The 18,545-nt window shown below is 36.3% G+C and overlaps 1 protein-coding gene across 1 annotated transcript in view; it reads left to right on the top strand.

Moving 5' to 3' along the window:
• ADAM9 (ADAM metallopeptidase domain 9) overlaps positions 1 to 18,545 on the top strand; it is a 146,641-nt gene that overhangs the window by 88,072 nt on the left and 40,024 nt on the right. Inside the window, exons 14-16 of the mRNA XM_045071012.1 lie at positions 1,979 to 2,174; positions 7,773 to 7,878; positions 12,052 to 12,235. Coding sequence (XP_044926947.1) covers positions 1,979 to 2,174; positions 7,773 to 7,878; positions 12,052 to 12,235 — 486 coding nt within the window. The remainder of the gene's footprint in view (positions 1 to 1,978; positions 2,175 to 7,772; positions 7,879 to 12,051; positions 12,236 to 18,545) is intronic.

The following is an 18,545-nucleotide window of genomic DNA, read 5'->3' as shown; positions in this document are numbered from 1 at the left end:
TTTTCTGATTCTTCTAAATTTTCTAACACATGATGAGTCAATGACAGTGAATCCTGCCAACAACATGAGTTGTGTTTTTCTATGATGTCAGTTTTATTCAGTCATAAGCAAAGTTAAATCACAATCAGAAACCAGGTTCAGGATTCCAAACTCAGTGACAGTTCACTATGTGATGAAACTAGGCTCCTTACAAAGTACCTGGAGCAGGAGAGAAGACAAGGCACACAACAAACAAGGTAGCAGAAGGGCGCAGGAAGTGAAAGAACTGTGGACGTGTGGTTGAGACAAGGCCTCCATCTGGTCTGGGTCAGCTCTCTACACTCACTGCTTCTGATGTTCAAGTGGTAAAGGCTCTACATTCTATTTGGAGATTAATCATGCAGAGCCTTGGCAGCAAGGTCTGAAGAGTCTGACGGCTTGCTGCCAAAATCCTTCCCTTTTTAAAGAGATTTAGTGAGTTTTGGGTCTCTGCAGACCTCTTCTGGTTATTCTCTTATCAGTTCTGGTGGTGTCAGCTAACATGTGTCCCGGATGATATCTCCTAGGGGCAGTACCTGAACTACTTGTGTCATTGCTTGACACAGGGCCCTGCTTGATGCAAGAGACTCCATTTTACTCTCTACAGTAAGGAATTCCTCCCTATTTGGAAAAAAGTAGAAAAAGGACAAATAGGGATATATTAAAATCCATGTTTTCTGATTGAGAGCACTATTCTTACATGATTTTATGAAAAATTTTATACCACTTGTTTATAATTTTGAATTACATTCTTTTATAACAAGTGGTCTTGTGAGACTTTTATTTTAAGGAGAAACTTTTTTTTTCTGATTTTAAGAGTGATCTGGGGCACCTGTGTGGCTCAATGGGTTCAGTGTCTGACTCTTGATCTCAGCTCAGGTCTTGATTTTGGGGTCATGAATTCAAGCCCTGGGTTGGACTTCACGCTGGGCATGGAGTCTACTTAAAAAAAAAAAAGAAAAGAAAAGAAAAGAAAGTAATCTGTGTTTTTTTTAAATAAATAATTTAATAATACCAAAGTATAGGAAGTATGCAGTGAAAGATGCTCTATCATATTTTACCCTCCTCAGGTAGCCATTGTTGGTAATTTGTTAACTTTACATACTCTTCCTATATAAATGTGAATGCATGTGTATATGTATTGTGTATAAGTGTGAGTGTGTGAACACAGATACACTTATTTTTACTACCTGCTTTTTTCAGTAAGGTACCATAGACTTTCTTCATATAGTTCTACATGGTTACGTAGTTAATACTGTTTTATGTGGCTATACCATAATTTCTTTATGGAGTCAACTAATGACGGCTGTTTAGGTTGCTTCTAATTTTTGTTTCTAAATGGAATTGTTGGGATAGAGTATACATGTTAAAAATTTTGACACATATTATATACCTTCCACAAATGTACCAGTCTATACTTCTGCCAGCAGGGTAATCAAATTCTTGCTGTGCTGACATTGGTTGCTAGCAAGTATTATAATCCTGGTTAGTCTGATGGGCATTAAGTGCCTTCTTTTTTTTAAGATTTTATTTATTTATTTGAGAGACAAAGAGCATGAACAGGTGTGGGGTAGAGGGGCAGAGGGAGAGGAAGAAGCAGACTCCCCGCTAAGCTGGGAACCCGATGTGGAACTCAATCCCAGGACCCTGGGATCATGAACTGAGCGGAAGACAGATGCTTAACTGACTGAGCCACCCAGGCGCCCCAAGTGTGAAGTGCTTTTAAAGTTTTAATTTACATTTCTTTTGGTTATCATGAGGTTATATTTTTTTCATTTTCTGTATTTCATGGCTTTTATGAGTTGCCTGTTATCAGACTTTGCTCATATTTCTGTTGGTTTTCTAATATTTTGTTGTTGTTAGAACTTTTTATAGATATAAATACTGTGGCTTCAGATTTTATTAATTTGTGTAGAGATTGTCCTGATATTCCTGTTTAATTTGAATTTTATTACCCTAGTTCCTTCCAGGTGGTACTTTATGCCGAGGAAAAACCAATGAATGTGATGTTCCAGAATACTGCAATGGTTCTTCCCAGTTCTGTCAGCCAGATGTTTTTATTCAGAATGGATATCCTTGCCAGAATAACAAAGCCTATTGTTACAATGGCATGTGCCAGTATTACGATGCTCAGTGTCAAGTCATCTTTGGCTCAAGTAAGACATTTTAACTGTAATTGAAATTGGTTGTTTTGATTTTGTGCTTCAGTTTTTGTTAAAAATGTAAAGACAACATTATTGATAAAATTTCAGTTTTTCTGTTATATATCCCTCCTTCCTTCTTCATGACCAGTCCTGTTCATGAATTTGATATGTGCAAATTCAGTTGATGGTTTTTGCTTTTCATTCCCTCTCTTTTTATCACCTTTCTATTCTATATGTATATAAACAGAATAAATATGTATTTACTTAGTATCATGTTCTAGTTTTAATAATTTCATATAAAAAGTATGGGTATATATACATATGGGTCTGCTGTTTTCATTGCTCACTTAAAATGTTTTTGATACGTTTGATTAAAATATCAATACATTATGATACATTTAGATCACAGTACATTAGAATACTTCATTATGTAAATGGAATCCATTCTCATGCTGATGGATGTTTAGGATGTTTGAAAGTTTCCTGCTTTCTCTATTTAAAGTTTTCATTTTTATCAAAGTTATATGTACATATTAAAGAGCCAGATTTTTAAAAATAAGTTTTTATGAAAAAGTGTGCTTCCACCTAATAGCCCCATTCACTGGGGCAACTACTTTTCACTTTTTCTAGCTGATTATTCTGTTATTTGCTTCAGGTCTTTAGATAATCTCTTGGTAATGCCATTTTTTGATTTTTCCATTCTAGGTATTAACCATTAATTTCTCACTATGGAAGATGAGAATTTAAAATTCTTTCCTTCTTTTAACCCTTGTCAACTGCCATCATATTCTTGGTCTTTTTCCATTCTTCATTCTTTTACTGTAGATTATTATGATTTTAGTTAAAGCTCTGCGGATTGATGTGATACTGTGATTTATAATTAGAAAAATATATTTGATCTTCATCCAGTTCCTGGCATCAAGCTTTTGAAACTTTTTGGAATTTCCTAAGTGATGAAAGCTATAAATGTGTCTTTTGTTGTGTTAATGAAGTAACATTTGGAAAGCTCCTGGGTAACCCAAGGGTGGGGGCTGGTTGCCCAGGGAACCAACCAGTGTGATTAGAGGGTTAGAACTTCAGTTCCCCCACCTCTAGGAAGGGGAGAGGGGCTAGAGATTGAGTTAATCACTAATGGCCTGTGGTTTAATCTACCATACCTATGCAGTGAAGCCTCCATAACACCCCAAAGGGATAGGGTTCTGAGAGCTTTTCCAGCTTGGTGAACAAGTGGATATTCTGGGAAAGTTGTACTTGGAGAAGGTATGCAAGTTTCAAGCCCCTTCCCTCACACCTTCCCCTATGTATCTCTTCCATCTGGCTATTCCTGAGTTATATCCCTTTACAAAAATTAGTAATCTAGTAAGTAAAAATGTTTCTCAGTTCTGTGAGCTGCTCTAGCAAATTAATTGGACCCAGGAAGTCAGTTGTGGGGACTTCTGATTATAAATACATTTATGACAAAAGGGAAGAAATATTCATGACAATTGAAGTCCTAGGTTCTGTAACTGGTCATGTGGTCATAGCTGGTAGGTTTAACAACTTTCTTCATTATCCATTCCATATATCCTTTGTCTTCACCAAGCACATCAGTAGGTCGTAGTTTTTAACCTGTAGAGTGACCCAAACTTTTATTCTTGAAGGCTCTGGGCTGCGTGACCTGAATTGGGTTGCTGTAGCTTTCCATTGGTCTTCAGTCACAGGGCATACTAATACTAAGAGTCACCCTATGAGGTCTCCTGTATTCCATGGAGATTCTCCCTTATCTCTGTTGTGTTAGCCGTCCAGTGCTACTTTGGCACAATGGAGTAGTAGTAAAGTTCAGACAGCACAGTAACTCCCTTCTTTGTCTGTTCATTCAGAAGTATGAGAAGTGTAAAATGGCTGGGTTTAAGTCTTTTTTTTTTTTTTTTTTAAGATTTTATTTATTTGTTGACAGAGAGATAGCGAGAGAGGGAATACAAGCAGAGGGAGTGGGCAGAGGGAGAAGCAGGCTTCCTGCCAAGCAGGGAGCCTGATGTGGGGCTCGATCCCAGGACCCTGGCATCAAGACCTGAGCCAAAGGCAGATGCTTAACGACTGTGCCACCCAGGCACCCTGGGTTTAAGTCTTAACATCTAGTTCAGTAGAATCGTTGTTGTGTTTCCTGATGGAAGCATTCCTCTTGGAACTAAGATCTCTAGGATAGCAGGAACATAAGGTGGTAGGAACAGGAAGCAAAAATTTTGCTAGAGGGTCACTAGGAGAAAGAGTGGTGTCACTTCCACTTCTACCTCATGATTTCTGGACCAGTGGGGCCTGATGTAATGACTTATCTTTCACTTTTGAAAAGAACTATAGATATATATATAGAGGTAGAAGACCCCTGATTTTTTCTTTCTGACATGCAGTTTGTCTTACTGATTGATCTACAGCGTTGCTACTTCTTGCTCACTAGGTTCAGTCAGATAATGGCATCCATAGAATGGATGGAATTATCTTTCTTCCAAAAGATAAGAAAAAGTCGATCAAGATCCCCCCAAACTAACTTATGGTGTAGGGCTGGAGAGTTGCTGTACCCCTGAGAGAGGACCTTGGAGGTGTGTTGCTGGCCCTGCCAGCTGAAAGCAAAGTGCATCTGGTGATGGTTAGCAGCTGGGGTGGAGAGAACAGTACCTGCCAGGTCAGCAGCTGCGTCCCAGGTGCCAGGAGATCCGTGAATGTGCTCAAGCAATGTGCTTAACCACAGTAGCTAGAGCAGCACTTACCTCCCCAGCTGCTTGAGCTTCTGGTAATCCACTCTCGTTCTCCAAGATCAGTCTGTCTTCTGCACGGCCAGATAGCTTAGTTGACCTGGATTACCTTTCCAGTCCTTAATGGTGGTATTGACTTTGCAGTGGTTCCTGGATTGTGGTATTTATCCCTTTTGGTTTACTGTTTTCCTAGGTAGTAGCAGTTCTAGTGACTTCCAGTTGGCCTTTCCTGCCATAATGGCCCTGACTCCACAGGTCAGGGAGCCAGTGTGGGGATTCTGCTAGTTGCTGATTGTGTGTGTTCCAGTCGTGCATTTTGGAGCTGGGGAAATAAGCCCAGGATGGGTTTGGGATGCAGTGGGCCTCCTGTGAGTGAGGAGGACCTGAGCTGAAGCTCCATTGATAGCTGACCTCCATAGCTCCCTACTTTGACTGGTAGGCCACCTGATGTTTTGGGTCTTCTGGATTCAGTGTTGGTTCAGAGCCAGTGTCCAGTAGTTCCTGAGAGGTCTGATGATTTTCGTTTTGCACAATGCCGGGTTAACCTGGTGTATGGCCATAGATCCTGTTGGGGAAGGACTGGAAAAAGAGTAAGAGTATACATTTTGGGCCGTGAATCAAGTGTCTACCTGAAGAGGACCAGTCCTCACGTTCATGTAGGGGGTTCTGGGTGTGTAATAAGGCTCAAGTTTGGCAGTTGATTGAGGGCCTATTACACTGTTTTGTTCATTTGACCTCGAACTTTATGCAGATGTAGTAAAAATTTACTGGTACACTTCCTCTCTTTTTATTTCTAGGAGCACCATGATCAGCTAACTATAGCCATAGGTCTGTGCAAGTCAGACTTTCTGATTGCTTCTTTGACTTTGCTGTTTGTTATGCCAAAGGATATCAAGTAGCTGTAATTCAGTAGTTCTGGTGAAGAACCATAGGGAGTGTACATTGAGGCCTGGCAGCACCTTTTGTTAGTCTGATTTTTATTACACACTGATGCTAGCTGTATTCCTGCAGTGATAGTCTTTATTGTATGGCATCTTGTGTTTCCTTTCTCGGGTTCAAGTGATTGAGGTTCTCAAGGAAAAGGTTGCTTTCAGCATAATGAGGCAGATTGCTTTGTTTGATAATTGACAATGATGGGCTTATGCCCAAACCGTGCTGGGATCTTGTTTTCCTATCTTCTTCTGTTTCTCTCTTGAGTCAGTAAAAACAGGAACAACACCACGTTCAAGTGAATAAATAAGTGAGCACTAGATGTTTGTTGAAACTTGTCATTAAGACAGCAGAGAGTTACTAACAGGAGCTTTTCTGTATCTTTCCAGAGAGATACTGGTAAACTATATCCACTACTAATCAGGGTGTGGGACACTTAGTAGGGGATTAATACATATTTAAGAAAGAAAGGAAAGAGGAGGGGGCGGAGAAGGAGGGAAGGAAAGGAGACCCGAATCCTCTGTTTTTATTTTTATTTGTCTCAATTAAGAAGATCAGTTATGGGTACCTGGGTGGCTCAGACAGTTAAATGTCTGCCTTCAGCTCAGGTCGTAATCTCCAAGTCCCGGGTTTGACCCCCACATTGGGCTCCCAGGTCAGCAGGAAGTCTACTTCTCCCTCTCCTTCCGTCTCTCCCCCTGCTTGTGCGCTCTCTCAAATGAATAATAAAATCTTAAAAAAAAAAAAAAGAGGCTCCTTCATGAGTATTGTGCTAGATCTCTCAGAAACTAGGTGTTGACTTTGATCAGATTGCTGCTGCCTCTAGTTTCTGTCTCTTGTTCTGTTATAGCCCTTATCTTACGGTGGGTCAGAAAGGGATTGAGCCAAGAGGACTAAAAAATTAAATGGGATGTATTTGTGTTAATTAGGTCATGGTATAGAATAGTGGAGATCTGTCAACTTCTGATCCATTTTGCAAAAATAAGCCACTCATCGCAGACTAAAAAATTATAACAGATACATTTTAACAAGTTAAATACTGGTATTTAGCAATGATGCCATCTTCATGGAGGCCTACGGAAAAACCTAGGACTAAGTGAACTAGACTTACTTTTCTTTTTGGAGATTATCTGGATTTGTAGAGCTTCTCTTCTGTGGAAGGGCCCCGCTAGGGATGCTGCCACGTGCTGTTTGCCCTGTGTGGAAGGTTTCTGTTCCCTTTCCATGTCCTGTGGTCCTCTGCCTCTTTTCCAGCTCCCCCCCGCCTCACAGTCATTTTCTTTTAGCCAAAACAACATAGCAATAGATGTGCAAGATAGGCAAGTGAATTACTTTTTTCAATAGAAAGTACTGTCATTTTGGCTTAAAAATATTTTCAAGGAAAGTTTTTTAGGAATGTGTAATTGGCAGGTGAACTGAACATGAAGTGCTAACACTTACATAAGATGCAAGAAAGCAAGAATGGTTCCCTACTTCCTCAGCTGTCATGTTTGTTTGCCAATCTGTCGTGTGAGTGGGGGGCATCTAAATTCAGCATCCAAATGTGGTAAATGAAAAAAACCAGTAATAGTAGCTGGCAGTCTTTTAATCAGCCCTTCCGAGCCTGATCTAACGAGGCAGCAGGTATGTGTTTGAGAGGCTGAGAACAGATACTCCGAGACCACCACCAGGCTATGTGCACCTTTTCATTTTCATTTATTTGTAATGTCATCTTGTTTAATGGCATTTCTTTTAATTACTTTTCTTTGAGCCCAGGGTAACTTTTAAAGACTCTCTAAGCTTTACTTTTACATTTCGTTAAGCATAAAATTGGATCAAAAACGTTCTACCTGGGAGGCTTGAAACATTTTAGAAGGTGTTAAAGCAGTTCATCCTCGTGTGTGGGTTGACATAGGGAATACTTCTATTTCTGCATTAAATTGCCATTTTTTTTTTTTTTTTTTTGTTACAGAAGCCAAGGCTGCCCCAAGAGATTGTTTCATTGATGTGAATTCGAAAGGTGACAGATTTGGCAATTGTGGCTTCTCTGGCAATGAATACAAGAAGTGTGCCACTGGGTAAGTGAAGGCAAGGCTGTGAAGGAATGTGCAAGAGTGTAAGACCAGTCATCTCTGATATCTTTTATATAGTCCCTTGCATCTGCTTGCTTTCTCCCCCTTAAATACTGAAATTTCCAAACTTGAAAATTTTCTAACAAAGCTTTAGAGAGACTCTGAGAACTAGTAAAATAATTCATTTCTTTTGATGTTCATTGCCTAAAATCTAACAGATTGTAGAATCTTTGGTTTTCTTTATTCTACAGTAAGAACCTCAAATAAACATTCTTCCTCTTCTTTTTTGTCATAAAAAGATTAGGTTGATTAATATGTAAATAAAGGTATCTGCAGTCTTCATTCTGGATGTTGTTATGTTCTTGCTTTCTGTAATTTTATTTTTTATTTTTGAAAAGATTTTTTTTGTTTATTCGTCAGAGAGAGAGAGAGCACAAGCAGCAGGGAGCAGCAGGCAGAGGGAGAAGCAGGCTCCCCACTGCCTGGGGAGCCCGATGCAGGACTCCATCCCAAAACGCTGACCTGAGCCAAAGGCAGATGCTTAACCAACGCTTGACCCAGGCGTCCCACTCTCTATAACTTTAAAGTGACAGATTAAAACTTTCTTGTTTCTGTAGTATTTGTGTATGGTAAAAAATTAATAATTATTTAAAAATTGTAAATGAGAAAATGGTCATCCATAATCTCCATGGGTATATATTTACTGATTTCAGTGTATTTCTTCCTCTCTTTTTGTTTCTTTGTGCTATACATGCACACACTGATATTTTGTGTAATTGAAATTATTCTGAAATACTGTGCATCTCTTCTCCCGGCTCCACCTCCTACTTTGCCAGTTAGTCTAAGCAACTCTAGTGAAACAATGTTTGCTAAGAAGAAATAACAACAGTGATCTCCATGTTGCGAAATCCAACTGAAATTTTTAGGTCTTCATGCTACTTGACTTTTAGTAGCATTCAACTATGCTGACCATTTTGTTCTTGAAGAAACCTCCCTCTTTCCTTGGCTTCTGTGTGGAAATTTCTTCTAGTGTTCTTTTCTGTGTTTCCAGTTGCTCTTTGAATGTGTTTATTTGTAGGCTCATCTTTATCTACTCAGCCATTAAATGCTGTGAGACACCAGCTGAGGCGGCTTACATGTGGTCCTTCTGCTACAGGGCCTCCGTCCATGCTGTTCCTTCTGGCTGGCATGTTCTCCAGTCCTCCAGATCTTACATTCAAAGACTACCCCATCTTTCTTCACAGAACCAGATGCCCTCTTATAGGTGTTCTTACTGCTGTGTACCTTTCCCCCCTTAATCTTAGTCCATTTATTTTGTTCCAATTCTTTAACAATTAGTTATTAATATATGGTATATTTCACAGAATATTCAGAATTTACCTTTCTTGAAACATAAAACAGAGTAGATGGAGGGAAAATAAAAAAAAATCAAAGTATTTCAAAAGGGGATATGAACATGACTTTTGATATCTATCTTACATAGTTTTAAAAGTAGTTGTAGATATAAGTTCTCTTGTAATTATGTAATACTTTTTGAGGGGAAGTAAATTATTATTCTTTTTTCCAAATTATTATTCTTAATATATTTTTAGTATTTTTAATTCCATGGGAAGGTTTTATGTCCAAACCACTGCCCTAAGAACGATCATTTCCAACTATCATGTAATACCTGGTTAATATTAAGGTTTCTCCAGTTGTCCTTAAATTGTGTTTCATAGCTGTTTTTTTTCCACATTAGGATCTGTTAAGAATCATATATTGCATTTAATTGTCATGTCACTTAAGTCACTTCTAATCTAAAATAGTCTTCTTCATTTATTTTTTTCTTTTTAGTGATAGTGCCTTAAGGAAATAACTGGGCCAGTGGCCTTTTAGAATGGCCCATGATCTGGATTTGTTAGTTTCTTCTCATTGTTGTTTAACTTGTGTCTCTATCCCTTGATTTCTCTATAAATCAGAAGTTTAAAGTCTTAATTAAATTTAAAGTCTTAATTCAGGTTAAACATTTTAGGGAAGAATACTTCATGACTGGTACGTTATGTCAAGGAGGCACATAATTCTGGATAAATTCATTTTATTAGTGATACTAAGTGGCCATGACAAGATCTTGCAACTTGTAGAGTTGTTTTGCCCATTACAGCTATCAGATAATATGTAGAGGAGTGATGATTTTATACAATATGAATAGCCAGTTTCCCACCGGTGTTTTACTTTGTGGTTTTAGCATGCATTGATGATCCTTGCCAGAAGCAATTATTCTATTGAGGCTTGTAATAGAATTTTCCTTTATAAGAGTGACAATCTCTTAGCTTTGTTGGCTGCTTGCATTCCTTATTTTCTGAATTGCCTTTTTTGTATCTTTGCTAATCTTTTCTGTGGACATGTTTTTTTTTTTTTCTTATTGATTTGTAACCGCTTTTTAATATGTCACCAATACTACACACAAAACCTAAGTATATCATAGGAATGTGAATTTTGGTAGGCTCCAACAGATGTTAACTTAGGTCTGCTTTATATACTATGTTTTGTTTTAGAGATTTTCCTATCTAACTTCAACCAACTATGTGGATAGACATTGTTATTTATCTCTTGTTTTTCAGATGAAGGAACTGAAGCTGAGAAAGTATAAGCACTTTATTCAAGTTAACTAGTAAATAATTGGTGACTTAAGAATAAATGTAAAGTTGTGACAAAATTACTAACTCGAGTGCAGGATAGAGTGAAGAGGAGACTTAATAGTATATGCAAAAAGTAAATAGGGATTTTAGCTAGTGATCAGTTCAAGGGCATCAATAATGTAATGTATTTACTGTAAAAGCTACTGTAGGGTTGCCTGGGTGCCTTAGTAGGTTGGGCTTCTGCCTTTGGCTCAGGTCATGATCCCAGGCTCCTGGGATCAAGTCCTGCTTTGTTTGGGCTTCTTGCTTACTGGGGAGTCTGCTTCTCCCTCTGTCTCTCCTCCTGCTTGTGCACTCTCTCTCAAATACATAAATAAAATCTTAAAAAAAAGGCTGCTGTAATCTTGGGCTTAATAGTAGTACAGTATCTAAGATAAAGGAAATGTGAGCTCCATTTTGTTCTTTGCTTGTCAGGCTATAACTGAAATTTCATGCCCTACTCTGAGTACTGTTCTTCAAGAGGCTGTGAGACAAACGAACTATTTAGAGGGGGAGATCCTTGTTCCATAAGAAATGATTGTAGGGTATTGCTCTGTTGAAGTAAGTATTTAGGAACTACATGATAATTGTCCTAAAATAGCTGCCATGTGGGAGAAGGAAAAGACATTAGCTGTGTGATCTCATGTGGAAGGTCTGGGACCAATGAGGAACAGTTATAAGGAGATAGATTTTAACTCAAGAAGTAAAATAGTTTTGTGATATCTAGAATGAAAACTTTTAGGGACTAGTGAGTTAGAGGATTAGGTGAATTCAAGGAAAATTACATCCTATATCACTTGGCAGTGATACCGTAAAGGAGATTCAAGTGTAGGGTAGTTGCTTGGATCACAAGACAGTCAAGTAGAAGATTTCAATATAGCATCATCAGAGTTGATGGTAGTGGTATTTAGCGTGTTATGAAAGGTTATAGGAAGGGTATTGAGCTAACACAGCCTTGGTGATAAGAGTTATAGTTAGGCATACCTTCATAATGCTTGTTGTAATGCTGAACCAGTGAATTGAATTAGTGAATTAATAAGTTGAGTCTTTAAGTAACTAAGAGTTAACCCAAGCCAAGAAGTGTGGAGTCTTTTCTTACTTTACAGTACAGAATCTAATTTTCTCCTTACTGTAACTCTATAAGAAGTCACAATTAAACTTTGGTATGGTCCTATTATTTTGAAATAATATGTGTGAAAACATTTGCAAAGTTATATTTATAAACAACTTTTTCCTCAGACTTTTTCGAGCTCTAGACAGATAGTAAAGAGAGATTAGGTGTGGGGGAAGAAGCAGCATGAGCACCACCTGGTACCCTACTAATCTCCATGTTAGCATCCACTTACCTCTTATCCATATTTGAAGAGAACTGCTTTGAAGTCTTTGCTCTCATATACTTTCTCTGTTGAGATTCCCTTCACTAAATATAAATAAACTTTCCTTATGTATCAAAATACACAATTTTCCTTTTGTATCTACACTGGGTATATTTTATGTTTGCATTATTCCTCTATCTTTATAGGAATGCATTGTGTGGAAAGCTTCAGTGTGAGAATGTCCAAGACATGCCTGTATTTGGAATCGTTCCTGCTATTATTCAGACTCCCAGTAAAGGCACCAAATGTTGGGGTGTGGATTTCCAGCTAGGATCAGATGTTCCAGATCCTGGGATGGTGAATGAAGGCACAAGATGTGATGATGGAAAGGTAATCAAAATGATTTTTCTCTATGAAGTAAAGTTAAAAAAATTTTTAAAACTTTATACAAAGTAAGTTCTTTTCTGATTTATAAAAGAAATCGGTATTTATTATAGGGATTTTAGAAAATACAAAGCCACCAAGGACAAAATTAAGAATGATTGTTATTCTACTATCCAGATTTCACTGGCAGTCTGTATTATAGCCCCTGGCGTGTGTTGCAATATACTGTGCATATTTCTTTCTCTGATCAATGAGCTATAATTTATTAGCTGATCGAGTCTGCTGGTGTGGGAGCACCTAGGTGATTGCCAGGGTTGTGTGGGTGTGTATGCTTGTGTGTTTCTGCACTAGAAATGGCAGAGTGAACATCTGCCCATGCTCCCTGTGACCCTGATCACTGTGGTTTGGATCAGCTCCTCACTTCCTACCAGTGGTTCTCTATGAGAAAATGAGTTAGGCCAAATTCCTTTTTGGGGAGAATGTATGTTAAGAAAGATAATTAAGAGTAGTGTAGAAACTGTAAGAATTCTTTACCGATGCCATGAATTAAGAGCAGGTCAAGAAGAGTTATGGCAAACGTCAGTCATACAGAAGAGATACAGGGGAGCAGGAGTGTTGAGCAAGTTGAAGAAACCAACTTAGAGGAGAGTAGAAGAGGAGAAGGAGGGGGAGAGAACATAAATGACTAATAACACGACATGTGAAGAAGACAGGTGGACTTGCAAGTTACCTTAATGTCTACAGTTTTCAGTACCAGTTCTGCCCCTTCCTTCTTCCAAAAAGACCCTTATATTTTTGTGCCTGCCTTTGCCACTGTAAGAACTCAATTGCTGTAGTTACTATAAACAGTGCTAAGGCAAATAGCTTTATAAATAAAACTTTCCAGAATATTATGTTTGTTTTCTGAGGTTAAACTACTATAATGGGGTGTGCATGCTTATTTATTTATTTTTAAGATATATTTGTTTATTTGAGAGTGAGACCACGAATGGTAAGGGCAGAGGTTCCTCCTTTTGTGATTTGCTTAAAAAATTGGTCTGTTTTCTTACTGATTTAAAAGAATTTTTATTAATTTATGTCATATATAATGTCATTTATATAACATGTATATAATATATAATAGATATAAATATATATAGTATTTTTGCCTGGTTTATTTCTTGCCTCTTCTTTCTTTAGTTTTTAGTAATTTTTTGCTATATTTGAATTTTTATATATTCAAATCTGTTATTCCTTTCCTTTATGATTTCTAACTTTGCTTAAATATTTTTGAAGATCTTTCTCAGTATAATATCAGATCATTATTCTCTGGTATTTTCTAGAAGATTTTATTTTTCATTTAATTCCCCTTTAATCTAGGAGAATGTGGAGTATATTCAGTATGAGGTTGGCATTCTTTTTCCCCTTTTATCATTTATTCATTCAGAAATTACCATTGTATGTTGAGTTCTAATGTCATTTTCTTCATAATGGTTTATTATAAATGGTTCATTTATAATCTCTCTAATTTGAAATCTTATTTAAATTACCTATTAAATTTGTATATATTCAAGCCTTCATTTCTGTTTTTTTTGTCTTTATGCTTTTGATATTTCTAACTACTCATGTTTGTACTGCCTTGTTTCAGTTTTTATTGGTTTCATAATATATTTTTAATATCTGGTCATGCAAATGCCCATTCATTCTTTTTTCCTACAGAAAAGTAGGAAAATGGATTTTAATTCATTTATCATTCCAGATGAACTTGAGATAATTTTTGTCAGGGTATAAAAAAAATTAAAAATGTAATTAAAAAGCGCTTTTTATTTTGGTTGGGGTGACATTAAAACTTATAATAGGGAAAAGTGACATCATTACATTATTGAGTCTTCTGATAGGAAAGCATTGTATGTGTCTCCATTTTTGGGAGGCCTTTTAAAGATTTAGTCTTACAGGTTTTTTCTGTTTTTTTTGTTTGTTTGTTTGTTTGTTTTATTGCTGGATGTATTTTTTTTTTTAAGATTTTATTTATTTATTTGACAGACAGAGATCACAGGCAGGCAGAGAGGCAGGCAGAGAGAGAGGAAGGGAAGCAGGCTCCCTGCTGAGCAGAGAGCCTGATGTGGGGCTTGATCCCAGGACCCTGAGATCATGACCTGAGCCAAAGGCAGGGGCTTAACCCACTGAGCAACCCAGATGCCCTGCTGGATGTATTTTTATTGCTATTATGAACAGCCCCATTTTCTTCTGTTATATTTTCTAATTTGTTATGTTACAATTTCTAATTGGTTTTATTGGCAAGAAAAGCTATTTTGTTTTTATTTTTGACTAGGTATTATTGATATTCAGAAAAAAATTTGTATATGTTTATTTTGTTTCTAGTCATACACTTGGTGTTACATATTTCTATTAATTATATTAGAATTTTCTAAGTAAACAGTCATCATTTGTAAATGATAAAATGTTCATTTCCTTTCTGGTATTTACAATTTGGATTTGTTTTGGATATATATATTGGATAGATATATTTGATAATATATTATATATGCAATTTGTAACGGCAATGATAGCACTTCCAGAACAATTTCAAATACTGATAGCGTACATCTTTGTCTTGACCATCTTGGGATGGGAATATATCTAATCTTTCAGGTTATGTATGATTTTGGCTAATGGCTTGGGGGAGATAGTATTTTTTTCTTTAGTGAAGTATTCTTTTAATCCTATTTAATAAGAAAAAAAGAATAGATTTTATATTTTATGAGTAGTTTTTTTGATATTAAAAATATTAAATATTTAAAAATATTAGATACTATTAAAATAATCATTATTTACTTTTGACTTACTAATGTGTGCTGGGTTATCCCAATAAATTCCCTAACATTAAATTATCTCTACATTCCTGGAGCATCTGGTAACATTAAATTTTTCTTTAGATATATTCCTGGGCTAATTTCATTTTGTATTCTGTAACTGTATACTTTTGATGTTTTTTGAATTGATGAAATTTTACTCTGTGGATTATAATCAGCACTCTTAGGTCTCATAAAAACTCAGATAAGATTAAATTAAAGGATAACAAGAAATTAATTGATTTAAGTCAAAGAGTCCCATAAAGAGCTTTGGAACCCAGAATCACAAATAATGTTCCTGCAGTTCTTTCAAGTATTTTTCATCTTTGCCTCGCCCTTATTGGCTCCCTGCACTTCTTCTGCCCCCTCCTGCCCTGGTTTTATTGAGATATAATTGAATATAACATGGTATAAGTTTAAGGTATAATCATTGTGATGATTCAATACATGTATTTATTGCAAAATGATTACCACAGTAAGGTTAATTGACACATCTATTACTTCACATAAATATATTTTCTTTTTTTTTTTTCGGTGGTAAGAACATTTTAGATTTATTCTCCTGGCAACTTTCAAGCATATAATATTGTTAACTATAATTACATGTTGAATATTAGATACCCAGAAATTCCTCTATAACTGGAAGTTTGTGCCAGTGGATTGACGTCTCCTCACTTATCCTACTCCCCAACCTCTGAAAAACAGCATTCTACTCTCTGTTTCTGAGTATGACTTTTTTTTTTTAAGATTGTACATGTCAGTGAGATCATACGATATTTGTCTTTCTTTTTCAGAATTGTTTCATTTAGAATAATGCCCTCAAGTTGTATGCATCTTGTTGTAAGTGGCAGAATTGGTTGATCAGGAGTGTGTTGTTTACTTTTATTTATGTATTTATTTGTAAAGATTTAATTTATTCATTTGACAGAAAGAGAGAGCAAAAGAAGGTGGAGCTGTAGGTAGAGGGAGAAGCAGACTTCCTGCTGATCAGGGAGCCCAATGTGGGTCTCAATCCAGGACCCCGGATCATGAACCGACCTAAAGGCAGATGTTTAACTGACTGAGCCATGTCCTGTTGTTTACTTTCTACATTTTTGTGAATTTCCCATTTCCTCCTCTCACAAATTTCTGATTTCAGAAATCAGAAATTGTGATTAGAAAAGATACTAGATAAGATTTTAGTCTTTTTAAATTTGTTAAGTCTTGCTTTGGGGCCCAACATAAGTTGTATCCTGTAGAATGTTCTGTGTGTGCTTAAGAAGAGTATATGTTCTACTGCTGTTGCATGGGCTGTTCTGTTTATGTTTGTTAGATCCATTTTGGTCTATAAAGTTCTTCAGGTCTGCTGTTTTCTTACTAAGTTTCTTTCTGATGATCTATCCAGTGTTGAATGTAGGGTTTTAAAGCCCACTACTGTTATATTGCTATTTCTCCCTTCAGTTTTGTTATTATTTGCTTTAAATATTTAGGTACTCCCATGTAAGGTGCATAAATATCTAAAATTGTTATAGCCTCATGATGAATTGATTCCTTAATCCCTATTTCATGACCTTCTTTGTCTTTTGCAACCAGTTTTGACTAAAAGTCTATTATATGTGATATAAGTATAACCATTTACATGGAATATTTTTTTCTGTCTCCTCACTTTCAACCTGTATGCACTTACAACTAATGTGAGCTTTTCTTAGGCTGCTTATTGTTGGATCTTGATTTTTTTTTAAATTTATTCAGCCACTTTGTATTTTTAATTGGGAATTTAGTTCATTTATATTTAAAGTAATTATTGGTAGGTATTGATTGCCATTTCATTGTTGACTGTTTTTCAGTTTTTTTGTTCCTTTCTTCTGCTCTTCCTATCTTCCTTTGTGATTTTTTTTTGTAGTGTATACGTTAATTCTTTTCTCTTTATCTTTTGCCTGTCTACTATGTTCCTTCTCTTGTGGTTACCATAAGGCTTATATAAAACACTATGTAGGTATAAGTGTATTTTAAGCTGATAATAACTTATCTTCAATTGCATATACAAGCTCTACACTTTTACTTCTCTCATATTTAAACTATTGATGTCATACTTTGCATTTTCTTATATTATGCATCCATTAATAAGTTATTTTTATTTTTTAAGTTTTATACTAGAGATAAAGTGATTTTATACCATTATAGTATTAAGGTATTCAGAATTTGACTATGTATTTCCTTTTACCATGAGTTTTGTGGTTTTATATGTTTTCATATTGTTAGTATCCTTTCATTTCAACTTGGATTCTCTTTAACATTTCTTGAAAGGCAGGGCTAGTAGTGATGAACTCTTCTGTTGTTTGGGAATGTCTTTAGCTCTCCTTCATTTCTGAAGGACAGTTTTGCCATGTATAGTATTTTTGGTTGGCAATTTTTTATTCTTGTTGTTCAGCACATTGCCTGTATCATTTAACTTTGTTCTGGCTTGCAAGGTTTCTTTAGAGACATCCATTAGTAGCCATATGGGGGTTCCCTTGTATGTGATGAGTCTTGCCGCTTTCTCTTCCTTCTTCCAAAATTCTCTCCTTTTTGTCTTTTAACATCTGACTAATGAGTCTCAAAGGAATTTTGGGGTTGATCTTTCATGGAGTTCTTTGAGTTTCCTATACCTGAATGTCCATATTCTCCCATGATTTGGGGAAATTTCAATTACTCTTTTTTTAAATAAACTTTCTGCCAAGTTCTTCTTCAGGGACTCCTATGATATGAATGTTCATTTAATGGGGTCCCTTAATTCACATAGGCTTTCTTTAATCTTTTTCAAAAAAGTCTTTTTTCTTTTTGTTTCTCTACATGGCTTTTTTTTTTTTTTTAAGATTTTATTTATTTGAGAGAGAGAGAGCATGTGCACAAGCATGGAGAGGGGCATAGGGAGAGGGAGAAGCAGACTCCCTGCTGATCAGGGACCTGATTTGGGGGGGGCTCGATCCCAGGATCCTGGGATCATGACCTGAGCCAAAGGCCGATGCTTAACTGCCTGAGCTGCACAGGCACCCCATCTAACTGGTTAATTTCAAGCAGTGTGTCTTTGAGTTTGCTGATTATTTCTTCTGGATGAGTAAATTTGTTCTTAAAGCTCTCCATTACATTTTCCATCTCTGTCATTGTTTTCTTCACCTGCAGGTTTTCTTTTTCATTCTTTTTATGGTCTCTACTTCTTTATTAAGCTCATTCTATTCATTCATTGTTTCTCTGATTTTGTTTAGAAGTCTGTATTCTCTCTCATTTCATTCACTTTCTTTATGATGATTATTTTGTATTCTTTGTCAGGTAACCTATAGATCATCATTTCTTTAGGGTCATTTATTAGTACTTTATTAGTTTCTTTTGGTGAGGTCATAGTCCCCTGATTCTTCCATGTAGTATTATATTGATGGACGTGTATTTGAAGAAACAAACACTTATTCTGGTCTTTACAGATTGGTTTCATGAGGTAAGGCCCTCCTTTCTATTTTCTATGTTGATGG

This window comes from Mustela putorius, unplaced genomic scaffold (assembly GCF_011764305.1).
Source record: "Mustela putorius furo isolate JIRA1106 unplaced genomic scaffold, ASM1176430v1.1 tig00003976_pilon_pilon_pilon, whole genome shotgun sequence".
Lineage (NCBI taxonomy): Eukaryota > Metazoa > Chordata > Mammalia > Carnivora > Mustelidae > Mustela > Mustela putorius.
This window is presented reverse-complemented; position numbering and strand designations above follow the sequence as displayed.